The sequence below is a fragment of the Mytilus galloprovincialis genome, chromosome 1, assembly GCF_965363235.1.
Source record: "Mytilus galloprovincialis chromosome 1, xbMytGall1.hap1.1, whole genome shotgun sequence".
Classification (NCBI taxonomy): domain Eukaryota; kingdom Metazoa; phylum Mollusca; class Bivalvia; order Mytilida; family Mytilidae; genus Mytilus; species Mytilus galloprovincialis.
In genome coordinates this window covers 36,914,890-36,940,891 of record NC_134838.1, presented here as the reverse complement: position 1 = coordinate 36,940,891, position 26,002 = coordinate 36,914,890, and the positions used below count along the sequence as shown (strand labels likewise).

Here is a 26,002-nt window from a genome sequence, read left to right as displayed (position 1 = left end):
AACAATTGTTAAGTATATCTCCGTTCTCTTTATACATCATTTTGGTCAAATCACTAGTATTATTGCGCGTTGTCAAATAGGAAACCTTAAAAATCAGCTTTGGCGTTTTGTACACATGGAATTCACGCGAGATTCACCAGAAGCAAGTTTATACGGAAATTTTTCTGCGTGATTTTTTTCACACGAACTTCACGTGAACTTTACCAAAACAAAATGTATTTTTCATGACTTCAATTAGATTTGAAAATCTACATGGAAAAACTCATGTTATTTTCTCGAAAAATTCACGTATGTTTTACATTAGACTGATTGCACGCGAGCTTCACGTTTAAGCATATTTGAGGTGAAACTCACGTATATTTCACGTGGGATTCACATGAATTTGATCGTTGAGTTTCATTGCCCTGTGTGAGTACAGTAACACCATTTAAAACGGCATTATATGTGTTCAATCATTAATGAAAGGGAAATAGTGAAATAATAATTCGCTTTTTCTATGCTTCGATTATGTGAAAATATACTAAGAAACATCGATGATGAATTATTCACTTGGAAGTGAATAATTCGACCTCTTTGGATCCAGATTTTTTAAATGGATGTACTTTTTATAAACAAATGTTGATGACTTTTAAGATGTGTCTAGTAACTGTATAGGAAAGTTCTAAATCTGTAATGATACATGAACAGATTGTGATCTATAACTAGCTCAAATGAGCGCTGTGCGTGTATCTTTACGTTACCCGATGTTTACATAACACTCTAAGGTCGAACACTAATATCTATCACGATTCATTAGCTTTCAACTTTATACTTGAAGCCGAACTAGATAATACTAATCCAATTATTTATTGCATTCTTAACCATTAACAATTATCAGATATCTATTGTTATTGTTATCTACAAGTTTTGGTGGCAGCTTCTGTATTATTACAAAGAAGAAAAATAAGCATCCCGCTAATCCGAACATCAAAGACATCTAACATGTTATCGTACTATGCTTAGGGAATTAACAGTGATTGCCAAAGTATTTACTGTTCTGGATGTGAAGACACAAGTTGTGTTAGCTTCTATTATGATAGGAATGTAAACGCATTAAGTGGTATGGCAACGATTTATGTTGCTGAAAAAAAGCAAGCAAATACTTTAAGACCCGAAAAATATAGATTTATCTTATTTTTTTAGGACACCATGCGTGCATCAACTATTTGTGTTAAGCAGTTCATAAAACACTGATAACTTGTACAAAAAATTTATTTTGTACAACATTACAACTTAATAATTAAGGTCTTTCCTTTTACAAAAGGGAAAGACCTTACTGTATTTCTTCTGTTTATTATTATTATTATTAAGGTCTTTCCTTTTACTAAAGGGAAAGACCTTACTGTATTTCTTCTGATTATTATTATTATTATTATTATTATTATTATTATTATTATTCTTTTTGTTCCGCCAAGTTAGCCTCCGTAACCGTAAGACGTGTCGCTTTCATGTTCACACTTTGTATCGGTGTCATGAATACCTATCCGGAACTCACCCTGTGAGTCGAAATATTTTGTCGGTTCGGAGTAATCCCTCCGAAACCCAAAAACCTTGTTATCGTTCCAACACCGTAACCGTAATAGGTAGAAAAAAAACAAAGGGTGAAATTTGTTCAGGACCAGACCCTGGTTCTTCGTTACATTTGGATCGAAAAGATTCAACGACTCATTGGTAGGGTTATGCCCCTATGAAAATTAACCGGTGTCGGTTGACCACCAAAACTCAGAAACCGTAAGTCGTAGACACCTAGGATCTTCACCAATCATCATCAATTTATGTATCTTTGAAAAATACCTCAAGGTCAAATTTGTATGTTGACCTTGACCTTTGACCTAACACCTTGTTATGGGATAATCTCAGAAACCATTATACTTACAGAAGTTTTAAATAGTGGAAAATGTTTGGGTCATTACGGCACAACTTTGTTACATTTTGAACGAAGAGATTTGACCTTTTTTTAAGGGGCATAACACCTGTTTTAGGTTTCTGGAAAGACAAAATCATCTTTTACTATATAACCAAAGGTCCTAGACCCATGGGGTCTTCGGCAATGACATTTGGGACTAATGACCTTGACAAAGGTCAAAAGGTCAAAGGTCAAGGTCATGTCCCATATAGCGAATTTGGTGTTTTTAACCTTATTTAAAGGTTTTTCAGTGTGTTTTAAAGCTTTTCAATACATTCTACGTCTATTTGAACATGTATTTTACATTACAAAAGGAAAGACCTCTCAATTGTTCAAGAACAATTGACAGTTTAATTAAGGTCTTTCCTTTCACTAAAGGGAAAGACCTTACTGTATTTCTTCTGATTATTATTAAGGTCTTTCCTTTTACTCAAGGGAAAGACCTTACTGTATTTCTTCCGTTTATTATTATTCTTTTTGTTCCGCCAAACTTTGACAAAATTTCCCTCCGTAACCGTAAGACGCGTCGCTTTCATATTCACACTTTGTATCGGTGTCATGAATACCTATCCGGAACTCACCCTGTGAGTCGAAATATTTTGTCGGTTCGGAGTAATCCCTCCGAAACCCAAAAACCTTGTTATCGTTCCAACACCGTAACCGTAATAGGTAGAAAAAAAACAAAGGGTGAAATTTGTTCAGGACCAGACCCCGGTTCTTCGTTACATTTGGATCGAAAAGATTCAACGACTCATTGGTAGGGTTATGCCCCTATGAAAAATAACCGGTGTCGGTTGGCCACCAAAACTCAGAAACTGTAAGTCGTAGACACCTAGGATCTTCACCAATCATCATCAATTCATGTATCTTTGAAAAATACCTCAAGGTCAAATTTGTATGTTGACCTTGACCTTTGACCTAACACCTTGTTATGGGATAATCTCAGAAACCATTATACTTACAGAAATTTTAAATAGTGGAAAATGTTTTAGTCATTACGGCGCAACTTTGTTACATTTTGACCGCAGAGATTTGACCTTTTTTTAAGGGGCATAAAGCCTCTTTTACGTTTCTGAAAAGACAAAATCTGCTTTTACTACATAACCGAAGGTCCTAGACCCACGGGGTCTTCAGCAATGACATTGGGGACAGATGACCTTGACAAAGGTCAAAAGGTCAAAGGTCAAGGTCATGTCCAAGATAGCGAATTTAGTGTTTTTAACCTTATTTAAAGGATTTTCAGTGTGTTTTAAAGCTTTTCAATACATTCTACGTCTATTTGAACATGTATTTTACATTGCAAAAGGAAAGACCTCTCAATTGTTCAAGAACAATTGACAGTTTAATTATTATTATTCTTCTTGTTCCGCCAAACTTTGACAAAATTTCCCTCCGTAACCGTAAGACGTGTCGCTTTCATGTTCACACTTTGTATCGGTGTCATGAATACCTATCCGGAACTCACCCTGTGAGTCGAAATATTTTGTCGGTTCGGAGTAATCCCTCCAAAACCCAAAAACCTTGTTATCGTTCCAACACCGTAACCGTAATAGGTAGAAAAAAAACAAAGGGTGAAATTTGTTCAGGACCAGACCCCGGTTCTTCGTTACATTTGGATCGAAAAGATTCAACGACTCATTGGTAGGGTTATGCCCCTATGAAAATTAACCGGTGTCGGTTGGCCACCAAAACTCAGAAACCGTAAGTCGTAGACACCTAGGATCTTCACCAATCATCATCAATTCATGTATCTTTGAAAAATACCTCAAGGTCAAATTTGTATGTTGACCTTGACCTTTGACCTAACACCTTGTTATGGGATAATCTCAGAAACCATTATACTTACAGAAGTTTTGAATAGTGGAAAATGTTTGGGTCATTAAGGCGCAACTTTGTTACATTTTGACAAAAGAGATTTGACCTTTTTATAAGGGGCATAACCCCTGTTTTAGGTTTCTGAAAAGACAAAATCAGCTTTTACTATATAACCAAAGGTCCTAGACCCATGGGGTCTTCAGCAATGACATTGGGGACTAATGACCTTGACAAAGGTCAAAAGGTCAAAGGTCAAGGTCATGTCCCATATAGCGAATTATGTGTTTTTGACTTTATTTAAAGGATTTTCAGTGTGTTTTAAAGCTTTTCAATACATTCTACGTCTATTTGAACATATATTTTACATTACAAAAGGAAAGACCTCTCAATTGTTCAAGAACAATTGACAGTTTAATTATTATTATTATTATTATTATTATTATTCTTTTTCCGCCAAACTTTGACAAATTTAGCCGCGTTAACCGTAAGACGTGTCGCTTTCATATTCACACTTTGTATCGGTGTCATGAATACCTATCCAGAACTCACCCTGTTAGTCGAAATATTTTGTCGGTTCGGAGTAATCCCTCCGAAACCCAAAAACCTTGTTATCGTTCCAACACCGTAACCGTAATAGGTAGAAAAAAAACAAAGGGTGGAATTTGTTCAGGACCAGACCCCGGTTCTTCGTTACATTTGGATCGAAAAGATTCAACGACTCATTGGTAGGGTTATGCCCCTATGAAAATTAACCGGTGTCGGTTGGCCACCAAAACTCAGAAACCGTAAGTCGTAGACACCTAGGATCTTCACCATTCATCATCAATTCATGTGACTTTGAAAAATACCTCAAGGTCAAATGTGTATGTTGACCTTGACCTTTGACCTAACACCTTGTTATGGGATAATCTCAGAAACCATTATACTTACAGAAGTTTTGAATAGTGGAAAATGTTTGGGTTATTTAGGCGCAACTTTGTTACATTTTGACCAAAGAGGTTTGACCTTTCTGTAAGGGGCATAACCCCTGATTTAGGTTTCTGAAAAGACAAAATCAGCTTTTACTATATAACCAAAGGTCCTAGACCCATGGGGTCTTCAGCAATGACATTGGGGACTAATGACCTTGACAAAGGTCAAAAGGTCAAAGGTCAAGGTCATGTCCTATATAGCGAATTATGTGTTTCTGACCTAATTTAAAGGATTTTCAGTGTGTTTTAAACATTTTCAGTGTGTTTTAAAGCTTTTTAAGGTTGACCTTGAACTTTGACCTTACCACTTTTTAGTCGATATCTCAAAAACGATTGTACTTACAGAAATAATAAACAGTGAAAAATGTTTAGGTGACTGATGCACATCTTTTTTACATTTTGACCGAAAGTATTTGACATATTCTTAAGGGGCATAACCCCCGTTAACGGTTTCTGAAAAGGTAAAATTAGCCTAAACTCTTGAACAAAAAGTCCTAGACCCATGGGGTCTTTTACAATGACATTGGGGACTAATAACCTTGACAAAGGTCACAAGGTCAAAGGTCAAGGTCATGTCCTATATAGCGAATTATGTATTTTTGACCTAATTTAAAGGATTTTCAGTGTATTTTAAAGCTTTTCAGTACATTCGACGTCTATTGGAACATGTATTTTACATTACAAAAGGAAAGACCTCTCAATTGTTCAAGAACAATTGACATTTTAATTGTACATATTATCGCAAAAATCTTAAACGAGAAATGACAACGATATTGTGATGACTTCGTATACGTCCCTTAACTTTGTTTGCTAACCATTTCGGATTGCTCTATCCTCTAGAAGTTTTATGGATCCCATTAACCCGGACTATCAATGATTCTATTTTTGAAAACTTGATGATACGTCAATGCCTGTTTCTTAGTTTATTTTTTGATTGTTTTCGATGTTGGTTGTTGTTTTTTATCATTTGTCTCGCACTTATAGTTCCATATACTTTCAAGTACAAATCATATAACATGCATTCTAACCCCGCCGCAATTTTGCGCCTGACCCAAGTTAGGAGCCTCTGGACTTTGTTAGTCTGGTATGATTTTTGATTTTAGTTTCTTGTGTATAATTTGGAGTTTAGTATGACGTCCATTATCACTCTAGTATGCATATTTGTTTAGGGGCAAGCTGAAGGACGCGTCATGGTGCGACAGTTTCTCGCTACATTGAAAACCCATTGGTGGCCTTCGGCTGTTGTCTGGTCTATGGTCGGGTTGTTTTCGCTTTGACACATTCCCCATTTCCATTCTCAATTTTATTCGTAACAAAATGTGCGAGTTGTCAAAGAAAACGTTTATCGTCTGTTGTTCCAATGTGCAGAAATGTCTTTTGAATTAAAACGTCACCCAGAATTAAAAAAAATGTAATAATAGATATATATATATATACATGTATATAGAATATGCGCATGGTTTGTTGAATTCTGTCTAGCACTTTTCAATGAAATGAGGATAAAACAAAACGGGGGACGCGGACGACGACGACAAAAGAAGACCGAAGTGATCTCTTTGCGCGCTTATAGCTTCGTTGTCAGGCGACATATTAAATTTGTTAAAAAAAGAATCAAATAAACTTCAGCATTTTACAGGTCTCCTGGTACTGACACTGGAGTGTTTAACAATCTATATGTCTTTGCTGTTATTAAAGTATGCGTGTATTGACTTAAACAACGTGAATATAGGCTGAATAACAAGTAAACAAAAGTGACAACAAATTAAATTACACCGAGAAGCTGCTTCACTTGACAAATCTTTTGTGACAAGTTTTTCAATCAGTTTATCTCATCTGTATCATATTATACGACCTTGGTGGCTTGACAATAGCTTGAATGTTTTTTACCCAGTCAGTTTGTCTCAGAAATAATTTCATTTCATTTTGTCCATATTAAAACAGAAAGATGTCTGTTTTGCTTGTATATCAAGGGCAAAGGAAAAATCAGAAGATGTGAAGAACATTAAAACATCTGTGATGTTTTAGCTCACCTGGTATTAAGGGTAAAAGTCCCTTGTGCATTCGTCAGTAGTTGATTTAAATAAAAAGACAAAAAAAAACATCTGGAGGTATATATATATATACATATTTATCTGCAGAGGAGGTGTTTTATTTCAATCTTGTATGGTAATTACTCTTTATGGTAAACGAGTCATAGATTGATTTGCTTCGTAAGGTCGTCTTTGTATTAATATAAAGATTTTAAAATTGCATAATTCATTTTCTTTTTTTCTTTTAGGAAAAGGTCTAGTACATCAAAATCTGCAGTAAATGACTGTTGTATTATTTGCATTATCATGTGCCTAGCTGCAATAATACAGATATTTCATGGGAGCCCAGGATGATTATAGATGAAGAAAGAGAATGTTTATAAAAAATATACCTTGATCAAGGTTTTGAAAGAGAATATTCCATAAGACTGGTGATATTTGATGAAATGGAATCCGATTCTTTAATGGATAATTATATGTATATATAGCATCTGTGTTATAGTTTCATTATTATAGATTACATGCTGACTGACAGTGTCATTGATTCTATGATAGCCTAGTTGGTTCGACTTTGTAAACTAATTACAAGATAAACCCTTTTATGGTAACTATCTTCAACTCTGTCGTCTACATTTAGAATTATTAACCACCGAAGAAGTATATAGCCAATATCATAAATAATAGCATCGGAACCAAGTCATAAAATGTTTCTATTTGCAATTATTGCTCAGAAGATAATAATTTTCAGAAGTCACTTTACATAATTCCTGTATATAAGGACAGAAACTACACATAAAATAGTTCATTTATTATTTTAGTAGTGGTTTCACATTAAATCTGATGGTCTTTAGAGACTTCTAAATGTCGATAAAATGGTATTTATATTTTGTAAATGCTACGTGCAAGACGTGTATTTTGAAGATCGAGTTGATATGCATTTTAATATACGTGGGATTTCATTCGAATTCGACTGATCAAAATTCCATCTTTCTTTACCAAAATAGATATTGTTTAAATTTCGATGAGTGCTATTTGCAGGTTCTCATATTTTTAAAAGTAAAAGCAATTTATATTTTTCCTCTACAGATGGCCAATATTTTGAATTCCATATCTCAGATCTAAAAATAGTTTTAATGAATCGATTTGAAATGGTTTTAATGGAAAACTTTGAAAAATTAAAAAAAGTACAGTATATAAAGTAGAACTTCATAAAATTTATATTATCTTTCATGGGAGGCCCTAGCTATTTAACGGCCAGCTTCAGTCACGCTTTAGTGATTCCCTATATAATCAACCATTTTTCCCACAAAAGGGTGAGGGGGGGGGGGCTATTTCTTCGGACGCAGGTTATTACCATATTTCATTTATACAATCGTTCATTTGCATTTCCGGTGATTGTTTTTTTTAAAGGTTGTTTAAATGATATTCTTCATCTAGACATACATTTATAACATGGGGGTACCCACATTGCATCTATTTTGACAATTTTGTCACTGACGTTTATGCATTTTTCAGGAAAAAGTTTCCATTCAGTGTTATTTTGTAGATCTATGTATCCACCAATCTAATTTTGAATCCTTATTGGAAAAAAAATGGGTTAAACCAACTTCCAAACTATCTATGTTTTGTTATGATGAGTACCATAATTGCACCAATACAATTCACATTCATACAAACCGAATAACTGTTGTTTTGTTTTATTTCTCTTATATTTTTTTAACAATTTGACAATGGTCCATGCTAACTTTTCATTTTTTAAGAAATGAATGCCTGTAGCATTTTTAAATTGCTCATTTTTCAAGGTTGACTATTTGTGGACGTGTCATGGCGATGTTTCCGTAGATTTTACTTTTTGAAGTATACTGTGAATGTTTTGTGCGTATTCAAACATATGTAGCAATGTTGAACCGCGTGCATAATGTCAAATCATATTGAGTCTCTTGTAAATCTTTGAAGACTTTCCCTACTATAATTTGGGTACTCTGAGCAATTTGGGTAACGCGACGATACATATATTACTTACATTTTATAAAGACCTTGCTCATTTATTTTATTGTAAACAGTAGGAGAATAGTTACTGGGAAATAATAAGACTTTTCTTTACAATAATAAGTGAACTTCATAGTTTATTTGTTCGGCTAGTTGGAAAAACAATGTTTGAAATACATGGTAGTTTTAAAAATTTCAAAATGATAACCTGATGTTTTGGGATATATATATATATATATATATCAAAGGGTCATCAAAAATATTTTTACAAAATACATTTACAACTGTGGTTAGATATTTGTACGCATGCAATTTGCAAAATATTTTCAATTAATTAAACAAATAAAATGAATATTCCAAAATTGACGTCTAATGTATTGTTAATTGTTGTTAATTTCTGTGTCATTTGGTCTCTTGTGGAAAGTTGGCTTACCACATCTTCTTATTTAATAATCACCAACCTCGCACGGTAATTATAAATAAACACATAAATTTTTTAATCATTTCTAGCGCTTATCTTTTTACTTAAAGTTAGTGGGGAAAAGTTAGTAATGTATGCTTGTCGGCTGTACGCAATACGTACGAAGAGAAGCTTTAGCTATTTTACATAAACAAGATCAATAAAATTGAGAATGGAAATGGGGAATGTGTCGAAGAGACAACAACCCGACCAAATAAAAAACAACAGCATATTTGTTGAAATAAGTACAAATTGTATTTACATTTGGTATATTAAATAGATAAAAGCAATAAGACATTTTGAACCGACACGTACAATGACATTGCAATACTATATACATGTTATAAAACAAATATAGGTTGCATGCACACTGTCATTTTAAAAGATAAGAACACAGGCACTTGTCTCTGAAAAAAATTCCAATATACCTTTATATAACACAAGGTCGGGAACTTCCGTTATATAAACTTAATTTGATATGCCGTGAATCTAAATTGACCAGCCACACAAAACAACTCGAGAACCGCGAGGAGTAGGCGTAAGAAAAACATCAACACTTAGAAAAACAGTTGGTGATAAAGTACTCGATGCCCTCGATAGCAAAGATGTACATAACATAATGATATCTTTATTGTCACAAAAGATAAGTGATACTCTTGACCTATGGTGGTTTACTTTTACAAATAGAGTTGTCTCATTGCGACGTCTTCTTATATCTATATCAGATCAACAACAAAAACTGAATATACTAAACAAACGTTCATTTTACATAAAACATTGAAAACATGAAGCATAACGAAACATATACTGGATATCCTGACAATATATCACTTACATAGAAGACCTCCGCTTTGACTTGTGTTTAGCAAAATGATCTAACATTTATCTCCCTTTGTCGTATATGCATAAGGCATAAGATGTGTAATAGAAAAGCCGAAAACATTATGATAAACGGGAATATTCTATGTGGATTGCATTTTTTTTTTTTTTATTAAATCAAGTTGTTCGTCCTTTAAAATGACAAATAAAACTACTACCTAATTGATGTGACATATTTAATTGCTATATTTCGTATACATTGTATACATTAGTATATATATATTGTTTATTGCTTGTTTCTGAATAATGCACTTAATATTCTTCCGCTTCTTCTTCTCCCTCTTCATCAACTGAATCTACACCGACTTCTTCGTAGTCCTTCTCTAGAGCAGCCATATCTTCCCGGGCCTCTGAGAATTCTCCTTCTTCCATACCTTCTCCGACGTACCAATGGACGAAAGCACGCTTGGCGTACATCAAGTCGAACTTGTGGTCAAGACGAGCCCATGCCTCAGCAATGGCAGTGGTGTTACTCAACATACATACTGCTCTCTGTACCTTAGCCAAGTCACCTCCTGGTACAACAGTTGATGGTTGGTAATTGATGCCAACTTTGAAACCAGTTGGACACCAGTCGACGAACTGGATGGTTCGCTTTGTCTTGATGGTAGCAATAGCGGCATTGACATCTTTAGGGACAACATCACCTCTGTACAACATACAGCAAGCCATGTATTTGCCGTGTCTTGGATCGCATTTGACCATCTGATTTGCTGGTTCAAACACTGCGTTTGTAATTTCGGCTACAGATAATTGTTCATGATGAGCTTTTTCAGCAGAAATAACTGGTGCGTATGTAGCCAAAGGGAAATGGATACGTGGGTATGGTACCAAGTTGGTCTGGAACTCGGCCAAGTCTACGTTTAAAGCACCGTCGAATCTAAGGGAAGCAGTAATTGAACTGACGATCTGGCCGATAAGACGGTTAAGGTTTGTGTATGTTGGTCTCTCAATGTCCAAGTTACGTCTGCAGATATCGTAGATGGCTTCGTTGTCTACCAAGAAAGCACAATCGGAGTGTTCAAGAGTTGTGTGAGTGGTCAAGACGGCGTTGTATGGTTCTACGACGGCAGTGGAAACTTGAGGTGCTGGGTAGACGGCGAATTCAAGTTTTGATTTCTTTCCGTAATCAACACTGAGACGTTCCATGAGTAGTGATGTAAATCCTGATCCGGTTCCACCTCCGAAACTGTGGAAGATTAGGAACCCCTGGAGACCAGTACATTGATCAGCCAATTTACGGATTCTGTCCAAAACTTGATCGACAATTTGCTTTCCGACTGTGTAATGACCTCTGGCGTAATTGTTTGCAGCATCCTCCTTGGCTGTAATAAGTTGTTCTGGGTGGAAGAGTTGACGATAAGTACCAGTTCTGATCTCATCTAAAAGAGAAAGTCATATATTGTAAACTACATATGTAAATGACAAGCCTGTAATATCAGCAAAATGCAAATTTTGCAGATTTAAAAAAAAAGTCTTGCATGGCCAAATTATTAAAATTTCAACATGGGATTGAAACCGTGATTTAAATACTTACAAATCGCATTTTTTGTCATACCGTACAGTGCACATTTCAACATCTTAAGCTACCAACGGTTAACTTTAGGTGGATTATTTTTCTTCAAAAACAATGTTATGTTATTTCTTTAATTTTGGATGCTTCAATAGTTTTCTAGGCATTTAGGGAATAACCATTTAACTTCGTGGGAGATGGGTCAAAAAAGAAATATTCTGATCCCCAATATGGTGATAACAATTATTTGGGAAAGCAGATGGCATATTTCCCACATACCTTGTAGTGTGCAATACTGAAGAAAAAAAAACAAATTTGATTGATAGCGTCGAAAAATAAAAAAAAAATAATCTGACTCAGACAAAAAACCATACTCCCCTCCCTTTGGAGTTAATTGGTTGCTCCCTTAAACGGTGACCTTGTGAGGAGGTTCTAGTCAGTGATTGTTTTCAACATATTGTCGTTTTCAACTAAGTGAATGATTTTAATCCAACCATCATATTCCGTGAAAATTGAATGGTTGCTTCCCCTTATATCAATACTGTTTAGAAGCTTAGGGCAATGGATGTTGTCAGATGTTTCTCCATATGGAAAATATTCGGAAATATCATTTCCACTAAAATAAATATTACAGTATATGTTTCTAACGGAATAAATGGCATAGAATATTTGTTCCAACAGTAACAGACATAATGACATTTTTATTTAACAAAAGTTTCCAGTGGAACTTTATTAGGCGGAACAAATATACGTTGACAATGTAAACCAAAAAGTTTATTCAGATAAAACAGTGTCTTTTACGTAGTTCTTTTATCGAATGCTGTACTATCAATATATTCAAAAAAGAAAGAACGTTCCCGCTACATTGCTGTAACTACATAAGCAAACAATCAGTTTTTCTTTCATTACATACTATTTACATTTATATATTGTTACGGCCAGAAATCGCCTTTAAATTGTAGCCAACAAAAGACACAAATCAATAGTTAAATTTAACAACATTTAATATACAAAAGTTTACAAAAGGTATTACACAAATATTACTGTTAACTTAACTGTCAAAATATGAGTCCAATCTGTTATCTTTATCTGTATCCGGAAATCTTTCGGAATCCAATTTGAATATTACGTTCACTACTAATATGTCACAATCCAGTATGATGTTGTTTGTAGAATAAAAGTGTCAATCCAAATGCTGTGAATACTAATGTCTATCAATGTCTATGTCCAAGTTTAATTATGAGTGTTTAACTTTAGTGTCTGTATATATAGTGTTGTCATGGAAAATTCTGGAACACTCTATAATGGAACATTGTGGAAAATCCTGGAAAGTTACAACGGAAGTTTCTGGAATAACGTAGAAGTTTAAATTACGCATCTTTTATAAGGATCATTCTAGAAAGTTCCAATCATTCTGTGATTGTTCCAGTGATTCCTAAACTGCACAATTATAAGATTATTTGGTAAACAACTATCAGGCCATACAACACAAATAGGCCAACATAAATAAACATAATAATTACAATATCATAACACCTCCCCCCTTAAAAGAAGTTTTAGTGTAACAAAAACTTATCATGAATAATATGAACAAAAATACATAATATATACAAAGTGATTTAATAAGCTCTAGATAAAGCATCAGCTATTACATTATCTTTACCCTTAATATGTTTTACAATTACATCATATTCCTGTAACAATAAACTCCACCTAGTCAACCTCTGATTCTTGTTTCTCATTTTATGCATGAAGGTGAGAGGATTATGATCAGTATAAACAAGAATAGGATATACAGTGGGATTCAAATATACATCAAAATGTTGAAGTGCTGACAACATTGCAAAACACTCTTTTTCAATAGTTGAATAATTTTTCTGATGTTTATCTAATTTCTTAGAAAAATATGATATAGGTTTTTCAACATTATCATCTGTCTCTTGATATAAAACAGCTCCTATTCCTACATCGCTTGCATCAACGGCAAGTTTAAATTGTTTTTCAAAGTCTGGAGTAATCAGAACTGGACTATTAATTAAAAGTGATTTGCTATTTTCAAAAGCTTTTTGACAATTTTCACTCCAGATAAATTTAGAATCTTTTCGTAAAAGATGAGTCAATGGTTGAACAACAGTAGCAAAATTTGAACAGAATTTCCTGTAAAATCCTATCATGCCTAAATATCTCATAAGTTGTTTTCTATTTGTAGGAGGTGGAAATTTGGAAATAGCTTCCACTTTAGCCATAATAGGTTTTACTTGACCTTGGCCAACTGTATGCCCTAAATAATCAACAGTGGCCTGACAAAATTCACTTTTACCAAGATTAACAGTCAAATTTGAATGTGACAATCTATCAAAGTATCATACAAATGTGTTAAATGTTGTTCCCAGCTATCACTACATACAATAAGATCATCAATATAAGCATAACAACAGTCTAAATCTTTTATAACATTATTGATCATTCTTTGAAATGTAGCTGGAGCACTTTTCATGCCAAATGGCATTACAGTATATTGAAATAAGCCATCTGGTGTAACAAAAGCTGATATTTCACGAGCTCTCTGTGTCAATGGAACTTGCCAATAACCTTTCAATAAATCAAATTTGCTCACAAATTTTGCTTGACCAATATTGTCAATACAATCGTCTATCCTTGGAATCGGATAGGAATCCGATTTTGAGACTGAATTTACTTTTCTGAAATCAGTCACGAAACGAAAAGTTTTATCTGGTTTTGGCACAAGGAGACAAGGAGAGCTCCATTCACTGTTACTCGGCTCAATAATATCATTGTCAAGCATATATTTAATTTCTTTTCTCATAACTTCAAGTTTGAGTGGATTGAGCCTGTAAGGATGTTGCTTAATTGGAGAAGCATCTCCGACATCAACATCACGACAAACAGCAGTGGTTTTGTTTGGCACATCTGGAAAAAGATTTTTAAAAGAAAATACCAAAGTTTTTATTTCTTCTCTACGATCAAAAGACAGATGTGCAAGTTTTGAATCTAAATTTGACAAAATTTCTGAATTTTTCAATCTAACTGTCTCTTCCATATTTTTACAACTAAAAGTTGGTTCAATTACATCTGGTTTGTCATGATTGTTCTCAAATTTAACCATGCCTAAAGTGGCAACTGGTTTACTATCACATAGTACATTAGTACGCTCAAAATATGGTTTTAACATATTAATATGACACACTCTATTTTGTTTGCGCCGACCTGGAGTTTTTACAATATAATTCAAATCATTAATTTTACTCTCTATTGTATAAGGACCACAATATTTAGCCTGTAAAGGATGTCCAGGGACTGGCAAAAATACAAGTACCCTATCACCAGGCTCAAAAACTCTATCCCTGGAATCTTTATCATACCAAATTTTCATCTTGCTCTGTACATTTTTTAAGTTTTTCTGAGCAATTTGACAAGCAGTATACAATTTTTCTTTAAATCTAGATACATAGTCTAAAAGATTCAAGTCAGTATGTTCAGTAAGCCACTTTTCCTTAATCAATTTTAACGGTCCCCTTACAGTATGACCAAATACCAACTCAAAGGGACTAAATCCAAGGGATTCTTGAACAGCCTCTCGGACTGCAAAAAGTAGAAAGTGAACTCCATCATCCCAGTCTCTGTCAAATTGAAGACAAAAAGTTCTAATCATGTTCTTCAATGTTTGATGAAAACGTTCTAAGGCACCTTGAGATTCTGGATGGTACGCACTTGATCTATACTGAGCAATCCCTAACTGGTACACGACTTGCTGAAATAGACCTGACATGAAATTTGATCCCTGGTCGGACTGTATAGACTTAGGAAGTCCTACTAACGTGAAAAATTTGATAAGAGCTTTGACAATAGTAGGTGTCTTGATATTTCTTAGCGGAATAGCCTCAGGAAAGCGTGTGGATGTACACATGATTGTCAATAAATACGCATTTCCAGTTTTGGTCTTTGGTAAAGGTCCAACGCAGTCAATTAGAACTCTGCTGAAGGGTTCGTCAAAGGCTGGAATAGGCAGAAGTGGTGCTGGTGGTATTTTCTGGTTAGGTTTACCAACAACCTGGCATATATGACATGATTTGCAGTATTCTGCAACATCATTTCTAAGTTTAGGCCAGTAAAAATGCTGCAAGATCTTAAGGCAAGTCTTCCTTATACCTAAGTGTCCAGCCAAGGGTGTGTCATGGGCAAGACCAATAATTTCTTGCCTATAAACTTTAGGCACCACCACTTGGTATACCACTCTCCATTCCTCCTCTAGGGTAGCATCAGGAGGCCTCCACTTCCTCATTAAAATGCCGTCTTGATGGAAATAGCATTCAGCCACTTTGTCTGCTTCCTCCTGTGGTTGGGCCCTCTTGCAGAGCTGAAGAACCTCAGGGTCTTTATTTTGTTCTTCCAAAAGGTTCTTTCTGTTTAATGAATGGCTGTTTACGTCTGGCCATGGCATAATTACATTCTTGTTAACATTAGGTGGTCTTATTATGGCCTTTTCGGAGCTACCAGGACCTTCAATGTCGGCTAGGAAAGTGTCAGAAAGGTCCATATAATCAAACTGGTTTTCTTGCAAATCCTCATCTTGTTGTTTTCTAGCCATCGCCCTAGTTACAACACAAGCTGGATACAATTCAGCATCTTCAGGTAATTTAACATCCACCACCGGTTCACTGGTAACAATTGGTTCAGCAACCACTTTGTTCCTAGCTAGATCATTTCCTAGCAATAAGGTAACACCCTCAACAGGGAGATTAGGACGAACACCTACAACAACTAGTCCAGTTATCAAATCTGACTTCAGATAAATACGATGGAGAGGAACATCTATACAACCTAACTCTACACCTTGTAACAAAACGGAGGCACCAACAGAAGTATTCTCGGACAAAGGCAACACACCTTCTAACAATAAAGTCTGAGAAGCTCCAGTGTCCCGTAAAATCTTAATAGGCTGAAGAGTGGTATCATCAACAATAGAAACAAACCCATCAGACATAAAGGGTTTGTATTCCTCCATGTAATCACAAAAACTGGACTTAAAAGCCTGACGCGCAGGGCATTCCAATGTACTGGTAATATAAGGTGTCGTACAAGCACTGGTCTTCGGCTTATTATCTCGTTCATTCTTCTTCTGGAGTCTAAAACAATCAGCCATCAGGTGACCAATCTTCTTGCAATAAGCACAAGTCAGTGACTTCTTCTCAAAAGTATCAAATTTTGGACTAGACATATTATAACTGGACTGACTCTTATTCTGTGGAACAGGCTTACTATCAGTACGCTCAGTGCTTTGGTTTTTGTAATTTCCACTTGGAGTATTACCATTTTGACCCTTGAAACTTCTTTTATGTGAAAGGGTATAATTATCTGAAATTACAGCTGCATCATGTATTGTCCCAACAGTTTTGTCGTCTAAATGTGTTTTTAAGTCTAAATGAACACATTGTTTGAACTCTTCTAATAAAATCAATTGTCTTAGGTTATCAAAATTGTTATCTGTTTTCTTTGAAGTAAGCCATTTATCAAATAGATCTTCTTTTTCCCGAGCAAATTCCACATATGTTTGTGAATCAAACTTTTTATAAGATCTAAATTTCTGTCTATATGCTTCTGGTACTAGTTCATAAGCTTTCAAAACCTCCTGTTTTACCATATCATAATCAGAACTTTTTTCTGATGGAAGTGCGGAATAAATTTCAGCGGCCTTACCCTCAAAAACACTTTGCAGCATCGTAGTCCAATATGGTTTCGGCCATTTCAAATTATTTGCAATTTTCTCAAACTGTGGAAAATATTTATCAACTGTTTTTTCACAAAATTTCGGAACCAAACGTATATTTTTTGCTGCATCAAAATAATCTGATTTGGACTGGACTTTAGTGTTGCTTTCTTCCTTGACCATTTCAATTTTCATTTTCTCCATCTCTAGCCTTTCCTTCATTTCAAGTTCTTTTAACTTCATTTCAAGTTCTTTTAATTTAAATTCATCTTCTTTTTCCTTTTTATCCATTTCCAATCTTTCCTTCATTTCAAGTTCTTTTACTTTTATTTTCTCCATCTCCTTCATTTCCAGTTCTTTTAATTTAAGTTCATGTTCTAATTCAAGCTGTTTTAATTTAAAGGCATCTACATTTTCGACCTTAAGTTCAAGAGCCTCTTCACCTAAAATTTCTGCGTCAACTAATTTGTCTATAACCAAATTTTTTATAATTTGTTTTCTCATAGATACTTTAAAATTTAATTTCAGATGTTTAGCAAGCAACACTAATTCCTCTTTCTTTAAATTATCAAAACTCTCCAGGTCTGGCGTTTTCAAAAATTTACCAGCATCAAATGCCATTTTGTAGAATTTTGTTGGCTAGTTATAATACAAATACTAAACAAATTTTGAATAAGACAATTCAGTATCCCGGACGAGCCCCCAATTTCTGTTACGGCCAGAAATCGCCTTTAAATTGTAGCCAACAAAAGACACAAATCAATAGTTAAATTTAACAACATTTAATATACCAAAGTTTACAAAAGGTATTACACAAATATTACTGTTAACTTAACTGTCAAAATATGAGTCCAATCTGTTATCTTTATCTGTATCCGGAAATCTTTCGGAATCCAATTTGAATATTACGTTCACTACTAATATGTCACAATCCAGTATGATGTTGTTTGTAGAATAAAAGTGTCAATCCAAATGCTGTGAATACTAATGTCTATCAATGTCTATGTCCAAGTTTAATTATGAGTGTTTAACTTTAGTGTCTGTATATATAGTGTTGTCATGGAAAATTCTGGAACACTCTATAATGGAACATTGTGGAAAATCCTGGAAAGTTACAACGGAAGTTTCTGGAATAACGTAGAAGTTTAAATTACGCATCTTTTATAAGGATCATTCTAGAAAGTTCCAATCATTCTGTGATTGTTCCAGTGATTCCTAAACTGCACAATTATAAGATTATTTGGTAAACAACTATCAGGCCATACAACACAAATAGGCCAACATAAATAAACATAATAATTACAATATCATAACAATATATTCTGTTGTTCACAATCTACGAGTAATGAAATTATCGTACATAAAAAATGGAATCCTTAAACGTATAGAATTAGAATTGTTATTCACTTACCGACTACAGTAGGTTCCAGATCAGCAAAGACAGCCCTGGGTACGTGTTTACCAGATCCGGTCTCACTGAAGAAGGTGTTGAAGGAGTCGTCACCGCCTCCAATGGTCTTGTCTGAGGGCATCTGACCATCAGGCTGGATACCGTGCTCCAAACAGTACAGTTCCCAGCAGGCATTTCCGGTCTGAACTCCGGCCTGTCCGACGTGGACTGAAATGCATTCCCTCTATAAAAAAGTAACATATAATATGTTCAATAATGATCAAAAAAAGGAAAGTAATACGCATATTTTCACTATCATTTTTCAAAAAATAAAAAATAAATTTTATTTGGCAATGATCATTTATACAAATGTGAAATGTTAACGCCAATTTTGATTTACACAAGATGATTAAAAAGCCTGATCTGAGTTTAACTTTTCAATGAAAGAATAATCCGAAAAAAATATCTATTAAGAACATCTTTGTTTCCCATGATCTTGTTCAAAACTGAGTAAATTCTAAATTTATTTGATTTAAACAATTCAAAACATACCAAAAATTAATTCTTAAATTTATAATTATATAGAATATATATAAAAAAAAAAATTACTTTAGACATACCATTTTGTTTGACGAAGATAAATGTCAAAATAAATTTACAATGAAATCTCTCAGTGAACTCACGAAGACGTTAACGTGTCGTTGTGAGTCTCTGTATATTTTGTCAGCTAGTTTGAACTCACTTGAATATATACACCCATATAATCCCCTATGTTACAAACACAAGTCAAGTCGTAAAATGAATGACATAATAATAAACAACTTACATTTTTTTGTAATGACAGTAATACTTTTCATTATGTATGGTTTATAACAGTTTAACAGATTATAAGATCACTGTCTGTATTCTTACAAACCAAATTACAAAGGTATATTATAATTAATTATACATATTTTAAAACAATAACACAAATAAAGTAATGTACGAAAATAAATTGAGGCATTTACCATTGTTAACCAAGAAAAGTTTAATTTGTTATTGACCTCCCTTATAAGTTTACATAACTCATTTAGTTTTGGAAATGTTTTTGAATTCATGAAGTCATGAAAATTCTACATGATAAGAAGTATTCTTTTAATGAAATCTGATATTGTTTTTCTTTTTACAGTTATCAAAGAGTTGAACAATTAAAAATGTAATGGTATTCATCACCAATGGCATCTACATTAAATACTTTCTTTTTTCTCTTTCTAAGTTTTGACATCTTCAAGTTTCGATTGGAAATTTCATATGCAGAGTTCGAAATTTTAAAATTAAGATATCTGTCTGTCATTCAAAATACTAAAATATTCCTCAAACTTTAAAATATCCGTAACTCAACAATGATTTAATGTTTTTAGTGATTCCCGTAGACTTGCAAACCAATTTTGTTTGAACTGATCATGGAAGTATTATATTTCCATGGTTCTATTTAATGGTTACATTCAGCCATATTTGTTACAGTGACAAAACAAATGTTGTGCCATACAAGTTTTGCACTTGTCAAAAATTGATTTGATTAACTTGTTTTAATCATTGAATATGTGTATCATATTTGGCAGTCGGGCTAAAAGTTAAACAAAAAAGGACATTTGTCTTAAGACTTTCTAGTAACTAACTTAAACCAATGCTTGATCATTCGTAGTTTTATTAAAATTTCTAATGGAGATCTTATAGACCATATGAGTATTTGATGATGGTACATGTACGGTCCGAACCATATATATGCGTATATTCGTACGGTATACGAGCTGGACCCATATGTGTTTTGTAACATATATTAGTGTAAACATATACTATTACTTAGATTCAAGTTCAATGTACACAATTTGGCATTACCATATTAATGCAATTGAATAATTAATAGGATCCGGGAACAATCTTTTAATTAATATTTATCCGTCTACTATATATCCGTGAAAGATATTTGACACTAATTTTTAACATAGATAACGTTACAATTATTAAGTCAATTTCATTGATATAACCATATTTGGTAACTGAAAAAGAAGATGATATTGGTATACCGTCAATTAAATGGGTGTCATCCTGGTTTGTCCATCGGCTTTAATGACTGACATCCATATACAAACATAGCGGGCATTGTTGTTTTAACAAAGTCCGTTTCTTATATTTAAGCATATCCCGTTTGAATGGTTTTACACTAGTAATTTTTGGGGCCCTTTACAGTGGTGTGAACCTAGGCTCCGTGTTGAAGACCGTACATTGACCTATAATGGTTTACTTTTATAAAGTGTGACTTAGATGGAGAGTTGTCTCATTGGCACTCATACCACAGCTTCCTATATCTATATATCATTTAACTGTAAATGACCTGTAAAAGGTTATAAAGAATACATACTCTTGATTTAAAATTGATTTAATATTGAATATAAAAAAAAATTAAAAGATAAAAAAAGAGATAAATTTTATAAGAATATCAATTTTGAGATTTAAAAAGGATAACATCTATAATACTAAAATTACGAGGTCCAATTTGTCAGCCGTCATCGGGTAAAAACGACAAATCAAAGAATTCAACTCTATATATAACTAATATAGGACAATGGTGTAGATTAAAAATTACACCACTCCAGACCCTTTTGTTTTCCACATAATTAATATTGCCAATAATTAACAAGTTCCGGGTCTAATCCGATACCGATACCAATAGTATATTCACCTGTTAGCTATTACCTTATCTGTACGTTCCGCATTTGACAGGCGCACCACCAAACGGTGTATTTAGGATTTTGCTATATACACGGGTCATAATCAAAGGGCTGACACTACTAAAGTCAATCATTGTCAAATTGTTCCCTATTGTAGCTTTATTCAGCAATCAGCAAGACTTTCTAAAATAACTAATATAGGACAATGCTGTTGATAAAAAAATACCCCATTCCTGGATAGCCTGGACCTTTTGTTTTCCAAATAATTAATATTTCCAATAATTGATAAGTTCCAGGTCGACGGGTTCAAACAGAAAGATTTGAAAGCAGAGAAAACTGTGTATCTTATAATCGGCATGACTTTATCAGATGACAATACTAATTAGTATATTGACAAAACATGTAAATATATAAAAAAAAAAATGGACGTTCCTTGTGTCAGCAAGTGTCACCTGGTTTAGTGACGTTTTTCCAACATTAAAAAAACACGAGTAACATGTATTAACAAAATATGTAAAGATAAAAAATCTGATGTTCCTTGATTTCAATTTCCATATCATGAGCCCATATTTTTTGAATTTGACTTTTCTAATAATCGTCCGCCGTTCAAGCCTTCCATGGTTCGCACTTTTATCATCTTTTATAAAATGGAATATTATTAATTCGTATATTTTAACAAATTTGATTCGTTCAAGGATAGTCACATGTTAAACTATATTTTCAAAGGTAGAGAGAAAACGGCGGATAGCAAAAAGCATATTGCACGGTTATTTTTAGAATATCTAAAAAACCGATATACTTTGTGACGTCATGTAATGAATTTCAGGATATTGTTTAACGTTTTGAAACAAACGATATCTGTGATCGATTATTTGACGAAAAAAAATCTTCAAATACATAAGATGTCCAAGAAATATGTTGTTATTGTCAAGGAGACAATGTAATATCTAAAAAGTTCAAACAAACCTCAATGACGATTTTGATACAAACATGGTCGAAAATTAATAATATAACAAATATAGCCTTTGTATGAGGTCAATACAGGATATATCGACCCAAAGAAGTATATCGACCTCGGACTTCGTCCTCGGTCAATATACTTCTTTCAGGTCAATATATCCTTGTATCGACCTCATACAAAGGCTATATTTGTATAATATTGACCGAAGCAATGAGTATATGCAATCTTTCCGTTCACACTAGGACAGTCTTTTCGAATTACAGTATTTAAGCTCATTAACATCAATTTGTAAATATTTTAGAATATAAACAAGCAATTTTCTTAATCAAAATTGAAAGTCGTTTTTGACTTTCACATTACATATGGAAAACAATCCTTCCGTTTTAATGTATTGCGGATTAATTGTACAGTATCTAGGCAAGTAATGGTCTCTTTAATTAACAACAGAACCATATATTGACTTACAAATAAAACTTGAAATTCACCACCAATAAATTCATGAGATAGAGTACAGATTCTCTCTGGTCTATGCCTAGATCTTGCCAACGACCGACCCCTCGATTGGAATACGTAAGTTCGATGTCCTTTTAAAATTTACAGTAGATCTATTCTGTTCAGATAGTCAGATCAGATATTTTTCTAATCCAAAGTCCTTTTTAAATGTCACTTAAAATTGTCCCAGAGATGACTTTTCTATATAACCAAACAACGAGGTACTTAACTGATCACTCAATATTCTATCAAGATAATTTTAGGAATTTTATCACGAAAGCCAATCTGATTCATGAAAATATATCCTAGACCAGTGTTGTTAAAATATTGATTCTACCAATTAAATCCATTTTGATGACATGATGACCATGATTCTACAAGATACTATCAGCCTTTATAAAGCACTACTGAGTTGACTGCTATTGTTAAATTAAAACTTTACACCAGTACGAAATCATTCTTCATTTAATAACTCGAACTTGCTAAGGTAATCTTCCCAAATTCTCAATACACCATAAAATTGGGTGTATTGCTAGTATTTCGAACTCCTTAAAATCTTTTGCAAAATTTCAAATGCATCTGTTCAATAATTTTCAAATTCTCAAAATCCCCAAGCCTCAAAATCATATTAAAAAATTGGTTCTATCGTAGAATCAAATTATTTCAGATTCAAATCTTTTTGGAATGTTTTCGATCCTATCAAATTGATGTATAAAATGCATCGATATTGCTCTTGGTCAATATAATATACAAGTGTGGACACAGATCAGTGTGGATAGTATGTTTGGATGTTTGACAGTGTGTCCTGACTAAAAATACTCCTGATTTTTCTACAGGTTTGTATGTTAAAGTTACAATATCTCTTTCAAAATTTCAAAAAGGTATATGTCGAAATTGTTCCTTAGAACACAACTAACAGTTTTGGGTAAGGATTTTTGGAGCTATTTACACTAGAAAGTACACTACCGAAGACCTCAACATTGTCTATATCACTTTCCTGCGAAATGTGTTATCCAAAGGTCCGAAATATCGTGAGCCTAAATCCATCAATTGGGAACACAATTTCAAAATACTGCTGGATTCAGTTGAGGAATATGCCAGGCACTGGGTTAAATACAAATCAGAATTATGAAACTGAATGGTTCTATCAATATAATGTACCCATGCCATATCAATTTTTATGGTCCCAAATGTTGCAAAACACGTGTCCTTCCTCCAAGACAAATATGTCGTCGTCCCCGCAGATAAAGCCCCAAACAACATCGTTTTTTTCTGTTAATTACATTACGTAACCTGCTTGATAAAGGAATTAGGTGTTGACAATTCACTTGAAAACTCAACATATATCCCCACGAATCTTACCAAAGAGGAAATCCTGGAGAATCATGGGTCTGTCCTATGTTTTTTTTGGAATTTCAACCAAAGATGAAGAACTGGATCATTCAACACTGTATTGGGTACCTAACTGCATAACTGTTCTTACACACAACGGTATATTGATTGGTCTTTCAATCAGTGCTCCATGAAACCTCTTTATAAATTATTAACATCAATTTGATCAGAAATCAAAGTCCGGCTTCAAAGTTATTATGAAACTACCTATTCTAGAGGTGGCCTGAATCAGTTGTAGATACTAAAAAAAAACAACGATTTTTTTTAGAGTACATACAATATACGTCTCTTAAATATTTCAATAGTGCTCAAACATTTGACTTTTAAACACTTTACACAAGTATTCCCCATTCCAAACTAAAAGACAAATTGAAAAAAATGATGTTGCTTCGTATCCTGAAAAGAATGGCCAAGTTTAGACAGTTACTTGCACGTCTTACATGCGATTTCATATATTTGGTTAGCTTGCTTGTTAACTAAACTGTGAATATATTGTTAGGTCAGATAAACTACCCTCCTTTAAGATTAGACTAGTCCAGAAGATAACCAATCTATACGTCTATTGGACTAGGCTACTTCGAAAGGAGGGTAGCATACCTGAACTAATAATGACTACACGGTTCAGCTAAAAAGCAAGGTAACCAAAGATATTCATACTCAATAAAATCGGCTGTAAGTAGCAGGAAATTATATTAAAATGTCACATATTTCCCCAAAAATTTGGCCAGAAGTAGAATTTCAACCGAAAGCTGTTTACAATATATCTATTAGAAATCATATGTCTTTTGTCTCATATTTTTTGTAAAAGTGTGTCAAAATTTAAAACTTCGGGTAGAAAAAGTGTTTGTAAACATTACATTATATTCTGGACCCTATGGCCAGTCTAGCTTTGAAAATAAACGGAGAGTAAATTAGAAAAATATCACATAAAACATGAAAATAAAAAAATCTTAATGTTCTTCTAAACCATCTTTGAAGGCTAAATTAATACTCAGTCGTTAAAAATGAATTTTATTGCACAATAACTTTCATATTTGAAAAAAACGCACAGGGGCCAAAATGCGAAACCGCCCTCCTAATAGTTATCAAACAAAGTTGAAGAGCATTGAGGACCTGTATTACTACCTTAGTAAGGGATAACTACTTCTTTGTAAAAAATCATTCTGATTCAAACAAAAAAATTCTCAGAAACTGACATTATCAAATCCTAGAATTCTTAATTGACAACATATTTGTTATTTTTGGAGGACGTGTTTTTCAACAAATAATCGGAATTCCCATGGGAGTTGTGGCACTCTTCCTGCCGACATATATATATATATATATATATATATATATATATATATATATATATAATAAAAACTATAACACAAATTCCCATACGTTTCGGCCATTACGGCCTTCTTCATTGGAATAAATTACAACATTGAAACATATATATATATATATATATATATATATATATATATAGAAACTTCTTAGGAAGAAAGTACACAGTATCCTTTAACTTCATTTTTCGCTATATACATGATGTTCTTTCACTAAATAATTAAAAATGTAATGACTACAAGTATCTTAAACGCATCTATACTACCGAACTTGAAATAAAGGATACAACAGATACAGTTAAGTTTACCTCATATCTTAACTTGCATCTAGAAAAAGACAATGAGGGTCGGTTGAAAACAAAACTTGACGACGAAATAGATGATTTAAGCTTCCCAGT

The 26,002-nt window shown here is 33.5% G+C and overlaps 1 protein-coding gene across 1 annotated transcript; it reads right to left on the bottom strand.

Moving 5' to 3' along the window:
* Positions 1 to 10,251: 10,251 nt before the first annotated feature.
* LOC143073209 (tubulin alpha-1A chain-like) lies at positions 10,252 to 19,449 on the bottom strand. The gene is made up of 3 exons (XM_076248574.1): positions 19,341 to 19,449; positions 18,742 to 18,964; positions 10,252 to 11,471 (listed from the first exon to the last, which is right to left on the bottom strand). The coding sequence occupies exons 1-3, from the start codon at positions 19,341 to 19,343 to the stop codon at positions 10,342 to 10,344; spliced, it is 1,356 nt and encodes a 451-aa protein (XP_076104689.1). The 5' UTR covers positions 19,344 to 19,449; the 3' UTR covers positions 10,252 to 10,341.
* Positions 19,450 to 26,002: the final 6,553 nt, after the last annotated feature.